The following is a 16,887-nucleotide window of genomic DNA, read 5'->3' on the forward strand; positions in this document are numbered from 1 at the left end:
ATAGACTTCAGGATTCTGAACTGATCATGGCCAAGCCGCCCTGATCACGTCCTGACTGGCCTATTCCGTGATCATGGTGATCATGTCCCGATCACCCTGATCATCCCCTGATTGGCTAGTTCTTATCCAATCTAACGATTGGCTGAGGGCGTCCCGCGCCTCTCGTACTGTCCGTCCTGTTGGCTTAACTGTGACACGCTGGCTCAGGGGGAGCGCTGGGCACTCCCCCTATTTATGTGAAGCTATCTACATATGTTTCTGAAGTATCTTTGTACCTTGCTCAGTGTGCTCAGTGGTCTTGGCGGCTGAGCAGACTGAGCAACCTTTCATGATCAATGTGCTCAGTGTGCTCAGTGGTCTTGGCCACTGATCAGACTGAGCACCTCCTGATTGGTCGTATGGGGGCTTGTGGGTCTTTCCATCCCTGGCCCAATGATTGGCCGAGGTGTCCCAGCACCTCGGGTACCACCAGTGGTTCCTGTACGGGAGTATTACGCTTGGGGCGTAACAGATAACCAATCCAACAGCGATATGCTGCTGTTGGTAGCTAGCGTCGGCGATCAATCACATCTTTCCTTCATGTTGTGCAAGGGGCAAAATCCTTGCGGCCGAACGAAAATATTCCCTCCTCTTATCCCCTTCCAGCCCCTCCCAGACATCATCAGTGAACTGCGTGTCAATTGTCTCTACCTCCTTATCTACTCAACAGCATGGAGTACGATCCATTCAACCCCGAACACCAGCCCAAAAGCGAGCCACAAGTGGCTGTGACGGAGGCCTATACCTTTAACCAAGGCCCAGAGAAACACGAGACCGGATTAGCTCGGAGTCAGGCCTGGTGGCACGCCTGGTGGTTAGAAGTAGTGTCTATGGTTGTCACTATTGGATGCTCAGTCGCCATCATCGCTATTCTCTGTGCATTCAACAGGCGTCCGATTACCGACTGGACCGATAAAAGCAAACTTGCGGAAATCATCAGCCTTCCAACGACGTTGTCAATATTGGCGACCGCTGCGAACGCCACAACCACGCTTGTCCTCGGCAGTGCTATCAGCCAGTACAAATGGGTGTATTTCAAGGCCAAGAATCGTTCGTTGGCTGATCTGGATTTGTTGGACGGGACCAGCAGAGGGACTCTGTGGAAATGCCTGGAGCTATTAGTGAAGAGGATGAAGACACTGGCGAGCTTAGGTGCTATTGCCATGATCCTGTCACTCGCCGTCGGTCCATTCTATCAACAGACGGTCCAGCTTACCGAGTGGGATGTGCCAAGTGACGACGGGAAGGCCTCATTTGGGCTTGCTCATCAGTACATCGCTAGTGGGCGTCCAAACTTTGCCGCCGGCGGTGGTGCTGACGCCAGTTTGCCAAGTGCCTTCCAAGTTGAAGCTGCAACTGCCGACAGCCCGATGCAGGGTGCAATCTACAGAGGGTTATTCAACCTTGATGGCCCTGCTATATTCAACTGTACCTCGAACTGCACATGGCCAGATCCCGGGGCGAGCAAGCCCTATGTCTCACTAGGCTTTCGCAGTGATTGTGCGAATGTCACAGAAGCAACTCTGCGTGCTTCAGGGTGGGACGATACCATCGAAGGTTCCCCTCGAGGTATAAATATCACGACACCGGGAAATGTCACATTGGACACCCGCTTCTCGTTCACTTCGTACCAACCCGTTGTTGTTGTTGCAAGCAAGTCCCTCCTTTGGCACCAAATCAAAAATATCAATACCTCTCCATTCGACTGGACTGGTGATACTGTGGGTCACACTATTGCTCGCATGGCTGTATTTCGATCAGAGTTGGATCCTCGCAACTTTGAACTCGTCAGCAGCAAGATGCAGGTTACCGAATGTGACCTCAGCCTTGTCGCCTATCGCTATTCCGATATCTCTGTATCCGACAGCAAACTCACGATCGGAAAGGAAGAGTTGATTAGGCTTCAGTCTGGCGTTGTAGAAAGACAAGATGACGGGAGGTTCATCGGTGTTTTTGACACAGTGGTGGATTCCTCCGGAACGACAATTCCATTAAAGGTGTCCTTGGCAGACATTGGGGCCCTCACTTTGCTTTTCACCTCAACACGATTCATGGGCACGCTTTATGCAGGCGAGCCGCCCGATCGTAGTCGGATTCATCGGCCTTCCGGCATGGGGGATGCCTTTCTCGGAGGTGACATCACTGACCAACTTGTCATTGAAAGATTTGAAAGAATGGCGGAGAGCATGACTCTTCAGTTGCGGTCAATCAGCGATGTAACCGCTACCGGTATTAGTGTCTACTCTATTGTGCACTACAAGGTTGAGTGGGCATGGCTTGTTCTCCCGCTGGCAGTGCAGCTGATCACACTGGTTTTCTTTTTCTGGGTCCTTGTCAGGAATCACCACAGTGGACTGCAGCATTGGAAAGACTCGGCACTTGCTGTCATCAGTCACAGTCTACAGGCGGCGGATGAAGACATTCACCAGGTGGAAGTGATTGGACCCATGCATGTTGAGAAGATTCAGGAATTAAAAGATTGGGCCAATCGGACAAAGGCGAAACTGCTGTAGAATACCTAGACTCGTAGCTTCAGGCTGGATAGGTTACCCAATAAAACCACTACACAGAAGTGTCAGGTACCTTGTTCTTCTTGTACTCACCTCTCACTACCCGGTCACAAACATCCTTCAACACTCCTCCAACCCACTTAAAGTCCTGCAAGTCAAGGTAAACCTGCGCGCTGAGCCTGGCCCACCACCTTCCCTGAAAGACAAAGACTGCTACAAAAGTCTGATACTCCTCCATGAGCGTGCCGAGGACGTAGGAATGAACTGCTGGTTCCTCTCCACTTGCCTCGATATCCTCTGCCGGTAAAGGCAACGCCACATTGGTCATGGCGCATGCAGACATCGTTCCCTCCTTGTTATCCAATACCTCAGTTCCCAACGCCTCCGCCACCAGCCTGCCCCCTTCCCTTGCCATCTTGATCAGCTCGTCTCTAATTCTCACCTCACCACCAAGAACTTCCTCCCTCCACTTGATCGCGTCTTTGACACACAGGTAAGGCGCGTTATCCACCGTCCCCACAAACTGAAAGCCGTTCACAAAATAGCCCTTCCCATTGGGCGGCAGCGGGTTCACCCTTTTCAAGTTCCCACCCTGCAGTTCAGCCGCCTCAAACCCATGCGAAGTCGGCACCGTCGATCTGATCAGTCCTTGATTCCTCAAAGGGACGTAAAAGACCGCACAACCCCTCGGCACATGCAACCACTTGTGACAGTTGGACACAAAAAAATCTGGATCAACCTCGCCGAGGTGATTAAGCTTTACCATGCCTATCCCCTGCGCGCCATCAACGAGCGATAGAATCCCATGCCTCTTGCATGAAGCAGTGATGGCTTCGAAAGGGAACCGGACACCGGGATTCGAGCTGACCACATCAAACAGCGCCAGTCTGACTCTCCTCCCCTCCTTTTCCACCTCTTGCACCGCTTTCTCAAAGTTCTCAACGATATCCCCGTCTGGACAGGGGTATAGAATGGGCACACATCGACTGTGAACCAATCCACGGTTGTACTCCGCCACATAATCCACCGTCTTTGCACACCCGCCGTAGATAGTCTCAAAGTACAGGATCTCGTCTTTCCCATCCTTGTTCCACACGATGTTACGGAGCACCGTGTTGACGCCCATGGTGGCGTTGGACACAAAGACGCATGTCTCCGTTGGGACACCCAAAAGCTTGGCCACGGCAGCGCGGGACTCATCAAGGAGCTGAGGGTATGTATATCGGATGAAGGGATCGGGCTTCGCTTCTGCTTGGTCTTGATATTGCCTCATCAAGTTGCGGATGTGGGAGGGGATGGTGCCAAATGAGCCTGCCACGGTGTCAGTAAGTCGATTGTTTGCAGCCAGGCTAAAAGGACGAGCAAAGACCGGGAGATGGACGAACCGTGGTTGAGATTGCGGTACGAAGGATCGAACAAGAATTCAGAGTCGCGAAGGGCGCGGCCAAACTTGACAGGTTCAGACCTGGTCCGGCCGCATGTGGGTAAATCTGAAGTGGTGTCGCCCATGATGACTTGGTGGTTGACTGGGATGCTCGGAGTACTAGGAATGAAGCAGTTCAGATCAGGGTGGACAATATAATAAGCATGCCCTAATAACTCGTTAAATGGATTGGTTGTCATGAGTCAAGGATGACTCGACGTCAAATAGTGAAACCCTTGCACTTGGATCCTCAACTGATCTACACCCCCACTTGCCCGGTCAACGGTTTAGGGCCAAGTTGGTACCACATCTCCCACACTGGACTTGCATCGTGCATAACTTGGATAATAACGTGATACCGATTGTATTCCAAAGGGCGGACTTTTCACAGTGCCCCATGTCCCGGTGTGGGGACGCCGTCAGTCGGCTAGAAAGGGGTTTGTGTTCACAAACTAGCAAGCCGCGGCCAGCCGAGCAACCCTTCAACATGAAAAAAGACCACTCAAGCTCGGCTACGCTTCCGAATACCAAGGCAATCAAAACCCCTCACTTGGTTCACTGCTTCTTGTTTTGAGCATAGAAGAAATTGGCACCTGAAAGATATCATGAGCGACTGCTGTGGCAGGTAAGGTATGGCGTTACTTTGGTTGGAAAAATGACTCACCAACAGGAACAAGCCCATTCTCTGCAGCCCATTCTCTGACCCCTTTCGTGTCTTTGTCTCCATCATTGCCAACGTCATATCCCCAATGCTTTCTTGCACTCGGCCGCGACAAGTGCAGCTTTTCAGTAGTACCGTTGGCAGGGGCAAATGCCAACAGAACATACCGATGTTTCGCAGTCTTCTCGGGCGGTGATGGAGGCTTGTACCCCATGATCTCATCAGAAAAGGTAGGGCTAATCCCAGATGAGGTCGGCACGCCTATTGCGATCCAATGGCAAAACTCGGACCATTTCGGATCATCGCGCGATGGAGCATCCGGATCCGTCATGGCGATAACGTAAGTAACGCCTTTCTTCCAGAGGGTAGGCTTGGATGCCATCAGTTTTACTGAAGGGGCTGATTCGAGCAAGGAAGGTTCGAGGGTGTTGCCAAGGTCGGCGTGAGTGTGCTGATGGGAAGACCATGTGACGTTCATCAAAAGTGAAGGAAGAAAATCGTCAATGACTATGGTGAAGCTCAGCATCTACCCTGGTGATCAACATGAGCTCTGATAATATAAACTTACCAGTAGGGATGATTTCGGCATCCTGGAGCCTACGGTGTAGTACCTCACGTTAGTTTGGTCATCTAGGAGCAAGCAGTCAAACATATCGTACGCTTTCTGTACATCGTCTTGGGTGTTCCAGACACTATTACCGGTCTTCGGGAGAGGATGCTGCTCGTTGACAATAACAATTGCCCCAGCAGCAAAGGGTCCAATGAGTATAAAGAGGTGCACTAGGAGGCTGTACAATGTCATAATGGTCATTTCTCTGCTTGGTGCAAAATCCTGAAGTGAGCTGGACACGAGGTAGATACCTAGAATGAATGCAAACACCTACCTACATAAAGCTCAGTTGAGCAGTGGACCCAAAATGATGTCATCATTTCTACCTTAGCTGCATCACCCGAGCCCCACCTCCAACAGAACTGTATGCAACTGCCAAATAAACTGCAAACGCTGGTGATTTTCCCCACTTCTCATGGTGCATTTACACATGAAGGATATGAGCAAGCTCAAGTACACAAATGCCATGAATTTCACTACCTCATACCTCATGTGTAATTATCGATGAAGAGTGATCTTCTCTGTGATACCTATGCAACTCTATAGGTAGATGCGGCGGTAGCCCGCGCTTATCTAATCATTCCTCGCAATAGAAAGCATCCTCTTCTTGTGAATAGCCTTGGCTAAACATATATGTGCCCACATGCACCGTCCATTTAGTGGGGACCAGGCTCGCAGTCGGGAGCGTAGATGGCCTCTGTCAACACTGTTAGAACATGCATAAGTAAAGGCAGCAGGAGGAGAAGGCGTACTGCACTTGGCATCGCAGTCCTTGTTACATTGAACAACATCGGGGACGTTGACGCATATCTTGTAGAGGCAATCTGAGATGCAGGTCCAGAAAGCCTCAGGAAGCTTAACGCAAGGAAGCTGGTCCTGCGGAGCCGGAGCCGGAGCAGCAGCGGCAGTGATGGCAAGGGCAAAGACCCCGAATGATATGGCAAAGCGCATCTTGGGCGTAGAGGTTGTGGATTGTTTGTTGGCTGATGAGTTCAATGTAGTAGGTTGTCGAGAGGGGAAAACAGCCGCATGTAGTGCTTGAAATAGCTGGCCCAAGGAGCAGGAGCAACCGCAGACTTTGGGGAGGTGAATTACCTAACCCAAGATAGTTGCTCCCGTGATGGAGCGCTGCATCCCAAATTCTGATATCTTTTTAGGATGTGTTTCCGACTTTGACCCTCCGGACTTGAGTTAAGTGGGGTAATGATAGTAAGGGAATTGCCGTGCATATCCGCCCATCACATGCTTCTTATCATCAGAAGAAATGACTGCATCCCACATACTAATAACCTGCTAGCATACCTACCCCTTCGGTGACGAATGCCCAGGGTCAGTTCTGGCCCGGGCCACAATCAGGGTGATATTCGCACATCAAAGCGGATTTACATGAAGTAGTTACCTACCTAGGCGGGCAGTCATGTATTATTCTCTTCTGATTGAAAATTCCAACTGTTTCTGAGCTAGACCTTCATCTCCCACGCACAGCAACACTATTGCCAACTGTATTGGTTGATACCTATCCACCCGGCCTTTTCTATTTTTTAGTTTTTTACTGTTATGTACACACAGCTATACTATTTTCTTCCTCATCATAGTTATTTATCTCATCTCGTTATATATTTTCTATCTACAAGCCTGGTTGCTATATCGGCTTCGGTTACCAACCTCCCTTTCCTCTTTTCTTTCTCCTTAAACGACAATGCATTTATGCCACAGCTTACCTTGCCCCCATTTACCAGCACCACCAAATTTCTGCGGCCTGTCTCTCTACCATGCTTAAAGATGTCAAGAGTACCTAGTCATCCTCACTGATGCTGGTACAGAAAGGGCTGCTGCTGTTTATCGAAAAGTCTATAGTACCTCTACAAATCGAGGCGTACAGTTGCAAGCGTCCCAATGGGAAGAAGCCCGCATCTGTTTTACATCTTATTACCTACTTAAGTGCCATACCTTGCAGTCTTACCGGATATTACCACAACACTGCCACTCTATACTCATCAAGCCACAACAATTGCTTCTCGCTCCAGCTCGACTGTCATGACAGTCTCGTACACGACAGATTCAAATCGTATCTTCTTCACTGAGCTGAACCATATTCCTATCGCTCTGTCTTCCACTCATTGTGGCGCCTTTCACCAAGCTAAAGTTCGACCAGAGATTGGTCGCCTCTTTGCGGTATTTCAGGGGCTGGCATTGTGTTTTTACTTGGGGTGTATTCAGTTACCGTGAGTGGCATTGCTGCCGCGCAAAATATTGGAAAAACTGCCAGCCATGTCAAGCTTTCCTGTTTTGGATGACTCTCACAAATCTCAGGGTGATGATCGTGATGTTGCAGTGCGGGATGTGATAGAGCTGGGTGCAAGGATGCAGTCCGGGCTCTGAAGGGGAGGCACATGTACCCGAGAAGATCAGCTGAGCTAGATCCTCACACAAATAGCGCACACCATCCAACATTGTACAGAGTTCATGATTGCATTGCTTTTTCGCACGCCCCCTGAACGCCTGACGAGAGGTAAAGCAGGCAAAAACATCGATGGCAGCCATCCAATATCACCCCTGTAATCTAGATTATTTTATTGGTTGGTCTTTCCACTCGAGCGAGCGACAACGGGATGCTGTTGGGGCTCTTTTGGCCCAGCATGCATCCGTTTAAGCCACATCATTGGTGCGGAGCCTGACTGACTGTTTACATACCCACATTTAAATACAAGGCCTCACTCATTCTCTCTTGCTTCCCATCCTCTTCCCGTCATGTCTGTGGTTGACCATGGCAACCTCGGTGCTCTCACTCTCATCATCAAAAGCACGCTCCATATCGAAGATGGCTCCCAGTACGCCTGACGCCAAACGTCGTGTCAAGATAAGAAAAGAACCACTGACCACCTCATTCCGCCGCTCGTGGGTTGCCCTTGATCCTCACAGCTGCAATTTTGCTAGCCTACGCCATCAACCCGACCGAGCCAACTCCAGTTTATCCATTCATCTTTCCATCCTATAAGCTGGGAGATGGCTTCACTCCAGCGCAGTACGGCAAAGGCCCCCGTGACATCGCGTTTGTCATCTTCTACACCGTTTTCCTTACCTTTACACGCGAGTTCTGCATGCAAGAGATCTTCAACCCCCTCGCCCTCAAATGTGGCATACTCTCACGCGCCAAACGAGCGCGCTTCGCCGAAAACATGTACACAGCCCTGTACATCGCCATCATCGGACCCTGGGGGATGTATCTCATGCATCGCACCCCAGTCTGGTACTTTGGCACGCACGGAATGTACGAGGGCTTCCCGCACCGCACCCACGAGGCAGGGTTCAAGTGTTATTACCTCCTCCAGGCCGCCTTCTGGATGCAGCAGGCCGTGGTGATGGTGTCGGGCTTGGAAGCTCGCCGCAAGGATTTCAACCAGCTCATCGGACACCACGTCGTCACGGTGGCGCTTGCGGCGTTGAGTTACCGATTTCATTTTGCGTATATGGGTATCGCGGTCTGCATTACTCACGACATCAGCGACTTTTTTCTTTCGCTATCAAAATCGCTAAACTACGTGGAGAGCAAGGCGCAGGGCTGGTCGTTTGGGCTGTGTATCGTCATGTGGATTTACTTGCGGCACTACATCAACTTGCGGATCTTGTACTCGATGCTGCCTGGGGGGTGTTCAGCACTGTTGGGCCGTATGTGATGGATTGGGAGGCTGGACAGTACAAGTCCCCGCTGGCGAACGTCATCACATTTAGTCTGTTGGCTTTGTTACAGTCGTTGAATATGTTTTGGTTGTATTGTTTGTTTAGGAGCGCTTACAAGTTTGTTGTTCTTGGGGTGGCAAAGGAGGACAGGTCTGAGGCTAAGGATGAGGGGGGAGATGATACGTCGGTGACAGTGGTGGGCAACAACAGACCGACTCAAGGGTTGGCGCATAGGAAGGGTGGGCGTCCAGAGTACAGATGATGCTTACAGTGTATACCTGGGCATCATGTGGCTTCATGTTGGTACGAAGCTGGCATAGGTACGCAGGTTGATCGAATCAAGAGTGCTTGGAATGTGATATTTCAGGGTTTGAAAAGGACTTGCATCGAGGTGGTCCTGTGAAAGTTCTCATCACAAGAAGGCTTCACATGTGTTCATAATCATGTCAATCACCGTCACCTGACTCTATTTTTACGTCCTACTAACCCCTTTCCGTCTCCTTTGCTTTTCTTTCGGCACCCGGGTGATTTGTGGCTCCAGCAGCCAACCAAGGCTACACTACAAAGTGCCTATTGCCTTGGCAGCAGCTCTAGTTCAACGCCCACTAAACCCTTCCCAAGAAGACGTACCGAAGACTACCCTCACCGTGGGATTCACTGCACGTTTCCCGCTTCTTCTGCAGTTCTGGGAGCGGTTTCGGCACGTCTGCCATGCCAAAGCCGAGCCCGCACCATCTTACTCTAGGCTAGGGAGGTGGGACGTTGGTTGCATTTTCTGGGGAGGGGTTACAGCGGACCCCCCCCCCAGCCCCTGTCAATAGCCTCACGGGTGGTACTGATGATGCCTTCAACTTGGGGTATATAACAGCGTTGCGGCTTACACCTGGCTTCTAGATAGCCCATCCTCACTCTCACCCTCTCGGCCACAGCAGAAGGAGGAGAAATGAAGCCGTCACGATTTCTCTTCGCCCTCCTCCCCCTTGCCGCCGCCGCCAGGGGAGGAAGTTTCCGTGGCCTCTCCCACATCGCCACAGAAATCTTCTCCTTTCCCCCCACCAACCCAATCTTTATCGAGAACCTCTTCGTCCTCCCCGACGCCCGCCTCCTCCTCACCTCCTTTGTCCACTTTGGCCCAGACATCAACTCACCGCTCCACATCCTCAACCCTGTCACCTCCTCCGTCTCGGTGGTGACCACCCTCCCCAACTCCACCTCCCAGACCGGCATCGCCAAGTTATCCGGCGCAAACCGCTACGCCGTCACCGCTGGAATCCTCGGGGACAACTTTGAGTTTTTGAACAACACGGTCAACGTGTACGTCGTGTCGCTGGGGTGGAACGCGTCGAGCGCGACGGTGGTGGATACAATCCCCGTTCCCGGGGTCATTAGTGCGAACGGGCTCGTGGCGGTGGGGAATGTCGTTCTCAGCGCCGACTCCCGGGGCGGGAGGATCTTGAGGGTCGACACCGTCACCCGGACGAGCAGCGTCGCTTTTGCGGACCCGTTGCTGTTTGGGGACCCGGCAAACGTGAGCGGGTCTCTGGGGATCACGGGGGTGAACGGGCTGTTTCTCAAGCGGCACGGCGGGCAGAGATGGGTGTATTTCACCAATAGTGCGAGGGGGGTTTACGGACGGTTCAAGGTCAACAGTTTGGGGCATAAAGTCGGGAGTGTGGAGGTGTTGATGACGGCGACGAGCGATGATCCTGTTGGGTTTACGAACTCGCTGGATGACTTGGTGGTGGATGGGGATGCGGATGGTTATATTGCCTGGCAGGATCGGTCGTTGCTCAAGGTGAAGCGATACAACAACGGGACCACTGCGCAGACGGTTGTTCTCGGGCCTGGGGGTGTTGCAACTGGAAATACGGGCATCACATTGAAGACGCCCACGTCCGTTGCCCTGGGCCTTGACGGGGGTCACATTTATGTTGGAACAGGAGGTGCTGTAGCCGGAAATCTGACCGGAGGACAGGTGGTCAAGGTTACGATCTAATTATGAAGACATGGAAATTCACAGAATAGCTGCCAGGTACATGGTGTTTATGAGAAATGAATGATAAGACGGCTGAAAATGACATCCTTTAGACAAGTGAGAGTGGCATGACCCGGTTCCCGGCGTGCGGAGTAGCTTCCTGGAGGAAAAAAACCCCAATTGGTCACCACTCAAGCTTGCCGCCAAGAATGCGGGCAAGCTCATGCTGGGGAAATGGATTCATTTACCCGGCATTTGACGACCGTGGAAGCTGTGATTTCGCCGTCGGTATACACATCCGATCTCCGAGATGGCAGTGTCGGAATGAGGGGGAATGGCATCCAATTGCGGTGCGTTCAGCTGCTTATTACGACATGAAACGTCTCGAGTCGTGGGCTCAACACTCTTTTGTTGTCAAGGGTTTTTTTTTTTTTTTTTTCGAAATTGCTGGTGAGGAGAGATGTACCTTTGACTATCTCAAGATGCTATCAACATTCTTCATTACAGTAGCCCTGGGGTTAGGAATCACATATCTCATCCTCAACTATCCACGTGTGAGTTTCAGCATCTGTTCCGCTTGCACATGGTTTCATCCTGCTAACTCAACTAGTTGAAACAAAACTATCACCTCTCCCGCCACCGCTCCTCACTCCCTCCTTCACCACCAACCCTCAAAACAGGCATCTCCAAACCCTGGCTCTGGTTCCGAGAACTCCACCAACAATACGGCGACGTAGTCTACCTCCAACTCGGCCCCACGCCCACCATCCTTCTAGGTTCAGCTCAAGCAGCATGGGACCTCCTCGAGCGCAAAGGGAGCATCTACTCCAGCCGCCCACGGTTCATCATGGGCCAGGAGCTGCTCTCCAACAACTTGCGAGGGCTGATGGCTGGGTACAATGATTTCTGGAGAAGATGGAGGAAGCTGCTTCATAGCGGGTTCATGGCGAGACAGTCAGAAAAGTACAGGTGGATTCAGAGCCTGGAGAGCAAAGTTTTGATGAAAGAGCTGCTCGACAAACCTGAAGGATTTAGGGAGTGGATGGAGCGGTATGCGGCCAGTGTGGTTGTCATGGTGACGTACGGGAGGAGGGTGACGGACGTGAGGAAGGACGAGGTGGTTGAGATGAACAGGTTGGCGATGGAGAGGTTGACTTTGGTGAAGTAATTTTCCCCTATCCCACCTGCGAACAGGTTCAGTTAGCTGATCGCATGACAGTATTCCAGGTAAATATGCAGTCGAGCGTTATCCTGCTCTGAAGTACGTCCCCGCCATTCTTGCCCCTTGGAAGAGAATGGTGTTGGAACAAAGGGAAAAGGACGTTCAGATGTACACCTCGTTGATGAACGATGTCAAGTCTCGAATGGCCGAGGGAAGATTGCCGGACTGTTTCGCCAAGCACTTATTGGATGAACAAAAAGGACTGGGAATGACCGACCTGGAGGTGGCGTATACGGCAGGAACACCTTTTGGAGCTGGCGTGGAGACGGTATGTTGTTACCTCTGAACCAGCCCCCTTTTTCCCCTCAAGACTAACCAAACAAAACAAACAACAGTCCGCAGGATCCTTGGCGTCGTTCATGCTTGCTTGTGTCAAATTCGGGCATTCGTTCATCCCAAAAGCCCAAGCTGAGCTCGATGATGTTGTTGGCCGAGACAGAATGCCCACGTTTGACGACCTGCCGAATCTCCCCTATATCAACGCCATCGTTTCCGAAACCCTCCGCTGGAGACCCATCGCTGTTTTGGGTGGCACCCCACACGCCACCACGGCAGATGACTGGTACAAGGGGATGTACATCCCAAAGGGGAGCACCATCATCGCGCCTTTGTGGAGTAGTACGTATCCCTTCTCTGCTGAAGTCTTTCAAACAGAGCTCATACTAATAATAACAGTCCACCTCAATGAAAAGGACTTCCCTGATCCCCACACTTTTCTCCCAGAGCGTTTCTTGGACAAGGAGAGGATAGCAGCCTACCCCGGCACAACCGGCCACAGCGCGTTTGGGTGGGGTAGGAGAATTTGTCCGGGGATGCACCTCGGCCAGGCGTCCGTCAGTATCAACATTGCAAGGATACTGTGGGGGTTTGATGTGAAGCCTGCGAAGGATGAAAAGACCGGCAAAGAGATCGACGTTGACATGTGAGTGTTCCCTTACCCCCATCAGAGGTCTGCAAGAAAGGAACTGATGAGTGGAAAGATTTGCCTTTTCGGACGGGTTCAACTCTAGCCCGTTGCCGTTTCCCTGCGAGATCAGGCCCCGGTCGAGCAAGCATGTTGAGGGTATTGAGCGGGAGTATAGGGAGGCTCGTTCCAAGCTCGAGATGTATGAAGTGTGAAGTTTGATAGGTACCTTGGCTCAAATGAGAAGTAGCCGTCTGTGAAGAAGGCATCAAGTCAGACCCAACAAACATCTGTGTTATCTGTACACCACCCCCTCCTCAGGCCTCTTAACATCCTCCGACGCCGTTGTAAAGGCACACTTGCCTAACCCCCCACTTATCGCACATTCTCAGGAAGTGCATGACACACAGCACTGATTCGCTTGCAACGAGTGCAACCGGTCGACTCAGATACCCGTAAAGTCTTGCGAACGTTGGGGTGCATGTACGGCTGAACTCGTGTTGAACCAGAAACGTTGTCAGCGAGTCGTCGGCTTGCTGTTGCTGCACTGGCAGCGCGCGAAGCGCCGATGAAAAGATCATTCAGGCAAAACCTGGCCTCGATGCATCAAATTTTGGGTACGGCAGCATGCATATGGGTAGGTACATGTATCATGTTCAATATTTGGTAAATATATAACGGCCAAACATCTGATTCCCCTCGGTTCCCCAAAGCTTCTATCGAATATCAACTTTGCAAGCCAACGGCGCCATGCTTGGTGTGTGTGGTATACTGAATGGCGGTAAGAAGTATGGTATAATGATAGAGAAAGAGACTCGACCTGAATAACAGGCCGTTCGACAAGACCAACCGAAAGAACACAGAATAATTGTCCATAGGGACAGTCATCCAAGACTCCGATGACAGTATGTGTGACAATGGACAAGGCCAAGTATCCTCCCTCAACGCCAATCCTAATGCAAGCAAGAGAACACCACTTCCTAATGACAACGTGTAGAAATATTCAAGCAACGACACCCTCAACCCCGCCAAGAAATCTCCTGACTCTTCCAAGTTCAAGCTCGCCCTTCTCCGACTCGACGGCTTTCGTCAAAGTTTCAAGCAGCCGGTCGACTTCTGCCTCTGGCCGGCGTGTGCAGAGTGAGACAAGTTTCCGGTACTGCAGCTCCCGCTGCTTGCTCCGTGCTTTCAGTCTACCAACCATGTGTCGTGTCTGCTCCCCTCTGGCGTGAACCGCCCTGATTCTGGCACGCAACACGGCGGCACTAGGGAGACGAGCAGCGGGATGTGGCTTGTCCGCGTCGGCGGCGAGGTGGCCGTCCACTCCGGTGTCGTCGGCTGCTTGCTGCTTTGCTTCGGTGAGAACCGCCCTGAGTTCGGCGGCCCAGTCCTGCTCAGGCCCAAGATTGTCGACGGAGACACGGTGTTGCTGTACGAGTTGACGAAGTCCCATTTCCTCCTCCTCACAGGCCAGCGCAAGGTTGGAGGCTTTTTGACGGGCGAGCTGCTGGGCAGTAAGCTTCTCTTGAAGAGCTTCTAGGTTGCGGCGAGCCTCGCCAACCTGGGCCGAGGTTGTGCGCAAAGATCCGTGAAGCGCGTCGATAGCGTCTTGCTTCTTCTTGAGTTCGCCCTGGAACTGAGAGGTTGACTCGTTGATAAGATGAGAGATGGCTGAGGTTCGAGTCAGTAAGGATGTCGCATGACGAGGCAAGGAAATTAACCCACAGTTGACAACCTCATCGCTATTCTCCCTGCTCTTCTGTCTCGACCCCTGAGGAGCGTTTCTCTCCCCGGTCTCGCCACTGGCAGAGTGTCCATCTGCCAGCCCAATGCCAAAATCCAAGGGACGTAAACCGGCGGTATTGGCGATTTCAGGGTCTGCGCCAACCTCGATGAGTTGTGAGATGATGCTTCGGTTGCCCACACGTGCTGCCACGTTCAGGGCCGTGTCACCTCGGTTGTCTTGTGCGTTGACAATCTCTCCCATGAACCGACCAATGTTCATTCTTGACGAGGCAAGCCCGTTGCTTCCATAAGTCTGGCTCTGACTGCTTGGATTGCTCCCTTGGCGGACCACCCACTCAAGTAAGCTCTCAAGATAGTACCGGGTGCATACATTCCTACCTTGTACCGCACTGACGAGGGCAATGTGATGCAGCACCGTCCTGCCCTTGTCATCTCTCACATCCAGGGTACCGCCCAGAATGTCCAGAAGATCGGGGAAGCACCCGTGTTCCATGGAATTGGTGGCATTACAAGCCCTCATCAGGGCCGTTTCTCCGGATGCGTTCACACGGAATGGACTAGATCCCGCCTCCACGAGGGCTCTCAAGAGTGGCATCCGGGCAAGAGTGGCAGCCCAGATGAGGGCTGTGTTGCTCTGAGCATCAATGGGACCGTCAAGTTCTTGCGGGATCATGTTGCGGAGGATGCTCTTTTGGTTTTCGTCAGGGCCGGCCGTGTTGAGGAACAGCTGCATCAGCATGCTGCGTTTCGCCTCGGCCTCGGGAGCTGTTTCGTATGGCAGCGGACGCAGCGGACCAGGAGCATACTCCGGCTCGTTCCGGGAATAGATGAACGACTCGTTCGGCTCGGTGGGTGACCCGGGAAAGTTCTCGGCGTAGGGGTTCATACTTGGATAGGTCGGGGTGAGCCCTCCAAAGCTGTGAGCGGGTGTGAGAATTCTTTGCCTCTTGCGCGCAGGCTCGACCGTCTCGTTGACCACCGGCTGTGTCTCTTGAGAACCAAAGGCGGATTCGGGGGCCCCATAGTTGGACACAAAACTGTGCTGGGAGTTTGGTGGGAAGTCACCAGCATCTTGCATGGACGGCTGGCGTTGGAAGCTGGGAGCGCGAGACGGAGGGTTGCGATTTCTGGGAGCGGGCGACTCGAACCTGGCTTTGCTAATAGCATTGATAGCATGGGATGCGGTCGACGAAATGCTCTTGAAGAATGTGCCACCCTGTTGAACACCACCTCCGCGGCTCTCCTGAGAGCTTGCGTTGTACAGACGCTTCCTCTGGGCAGCCATGGCCTGTTCTTTTGTTGGCGTGTCGACATCGGGGGCGCTTCCTCCATCTTGGCCCCGCTTGTGGGTGAGAAGTGCATGGAGCACCTCATGGACGCCATACTGACGGCAAACCTCGAGACCGCGTTCAAAAGGGATCCATGTGCCCTGGTATTTCCCGTAGCCACCCTGAACCTTTTCATGCTCGCCCGTCTGGATCTCCTTTTCCAAGATTTTTGTCCGGCGTCCCTTTTCCACCCCTGCCACCTTTAGGATTTGTGTCGCATTGAGCCAGCCATCACTCTGGCGGCGCATGACGGTTATGCCATTGGCTTCGGTTTCGTAGACACCAACACCCGAGTAGAGAGCCTGGAAAGAGTTAGTAGCTGTCCACACACCAGGAAGGGAGTTCAGGATCCAGGACTAACCGAGTATATAGGCATAACATGCTCAGCGGGCTGTGGTGCTGGGTCGGTGTACTGGCGATAGGAAGACTGCAAGTTGAGAGTCTGGGAGGAGGGTTGGCTCATGGAGGAGGGTTGGCTCATGGAGAAGGGCTGCTGGGAGGAGGGCTGGGGGTACTGATGAGACTGCTGCGAGGCGGTCATCTGTTGTGACAACTGCATAGTGGCAGCAGTCTGGGGAGGTGGAGGGGTGGGAGTAGGTATCAGAGTGGTGGAGGCGGGCCCAGAGAAGGACGGGCGATGGGAGGTGGCAGCGACAGAGGTTGCGACGGTTGCCGAGGCCATTCAGCAGGCCATCCGGGGAAGAATACGATACGGTAAAGATATTATGTATGTATGGGGCGTGATTAAGGATATGCTTAAGTGTGATGTCGTGGTGGTTGTCGTCGAT

At 52.3% G+C, this 16,887-nt stretch overlaps 8 protein-coding genes across 8 annotated transcripts; 4 read left to right on the forward strand and 4 right to left on the reverse strand.

The window, feature by feature from the left end:
* Window positions 1–710: 710 nt before the first annotated feature.
* QC762_300200 (uncharacterized protein) lies at window positions 711–2,552 on the forward strand (the record flags this gene model as incomplete). Its single annotated transcript, XM_062888332.1, has 1 exon — window positions 711–2,552. The coding sequence occupies one exon, from the start codon at window positions 711–713 to the stop codon at window positions 2,550–2,552; it is 1,842 nt and encodes a 613-aa protein (XP_062744163.1).
* Window positions 2,494–4,172, reverse strand: QC762_300210 (uncharacterized protein; the record flags this gene model as incomplete). Its single annotated transcript, XM_062888333.1, has 2 exons — window positions 2,494–3,860; window positions 3,935–4,172. The coding sequence occupies 2 exons, from the start codon at window positions 4,170–4,172 to the stop codon at window positions 2,602–2,604; spliced, it is 1,497 nt and encodes a 498-aa protein (XP_062744164.1). The 3' UTR covers window positions 2,494–2,601.
* A 355-nt stretch (window positions 4,173–4,527) lies between these two features.
* TFS1 (carboxypeptidase Y inhibitor) lies at window positions 4,528–5,444 on the reverse strand (the record flags this gene model as incomplete). Its single annotated transcript, XM_062888334.1, has 3 exons — window positions 4,528–4,565; window positions 4,637–5,084; window positions 5,202–5,444. The coding sequence occupies 3 exons, from the start codon at window positions 5,442–5,444 to the stop codon at window positions 4,528–4,530; spliced, it is 729 nt and encodes a 242-aa protein (XP_062744165.1).
* Window positions 5,445–5,899: 455 nt separating this feature from the next.
* On the reverse strand, window positions 5,900–6,410 carry QC762_300230 (uncharacterized protein; the record flags this gene model as incomplete). The annotated part of the gene is made up of 2 exons (XM_062888335.1): window positions 5,996–6,410; window positions 5,900–5,940 (listed from the first exon to the last, which is right to left on the reverse strand). The coding sequence occupies exons 1-2, from the start codon at window positions 6,192–6,194 to the stop codon at window positions 5,900–5,902; spliced, it is 240 nt and encodes a 79-aa protein (XP_062744166.1). The 5' UTR covers window positions 6,195–6,410.
* A 1,966-nt stretch (window positions 6,411–8,376) lies between these two features.
* On the forward strand, window positions 8,377–9,186 carry LAG1_1 (sphingosine N-acyltransferase lag1; the record flags this gene model as incomplete). Its single annotated transcript, XM_062883439.1, has 1 exon — window positions 8,377–9,186. One exon carries the CDS (start codon window positions 8,377–8,379, stop codon window positions 9,184–9,186), a length of 810 nt encoding a protein of 269 aa, XP_062744167.1.
* A 681-nt stretch (window positions 9,187–9,867) lies between these two features.
* On the forward strand, window positions 9,868–10,920 carry QC762_300235 (uncharacterized protein; the record flags this gene model as incomplete). Its single annotated transcript, XM_062888336.1, has 1 exon — window positions 9,868–10,920. One exon carries the CDS (start codon window positions 9,868–9,870, stop codon window positions 10,918–10,920), a length of 1,053 nt encoding a protein of 350 aa, XP_062744168.1.
* A 248-nt stretch (window positions 10,921–11,168) lies between these two features.
* Window positions 11,169–13,320, forward strand: QC762_300240 (uncharacterized protein). The gene is made up of 6 exons (XM_062888337.1): window positions 11,169–11,453; window positions 11,510–12,063; window positions 12,119–12,389; window positions 12,457–12,739; window positions 12,797–13,043; window positions 13,102–13,320. The coding sequence occupies exons 1-6, from the start codon at window positions 11,274–11,276 to the stop codon at window positions 13,238–13,240; spliced, it is 1,674 nt and encodes a 557-aa protein (XP_062744169.1). The 5' UTR covers window positions 11,169–11,273; the 3' UTR covers window positions 13,241–13,320.
* Window positions 13,321–14,028: 708 nt separating this feature from the next.
* SWI6 (transcriptional regulator swi6) lies at window positions 14,029–16,658 on the reverse strand (the record flags this gene model as incomplete). The annotated part of the gene is given in 4 exon segments (XM_062888338.1): window positions 14,029–14,696; window positions 14,751–16,401; window positions 16,461–16,557; window positions 16,576–16,658. 4 exon segments carry the CDS (start codon window positions 16,656–16,658, stop codon window positions 14,029–14,031), a joined length of 2,499 nt encoding a protein of 832 aa, XP_062744170.1.
* Window positions 16,659–16,887: the final 229 nt, after the last annotated feature.

This window comes from Podospora pseudocomata, chromosome 3, assembly GCF_035222375.1.
Source record: "Podospora pseudocomata strain CBS 415.72m chromosome 3, whole genome shotgun sequence".
Classification (NCBI taxonomy): domain Eukaryota; kingdom Fungi; phylum Ascomycota; class Sordariomycetes; order Sordariales; family Podosporaceae; genus Podospora; species Podospora pseudocomata.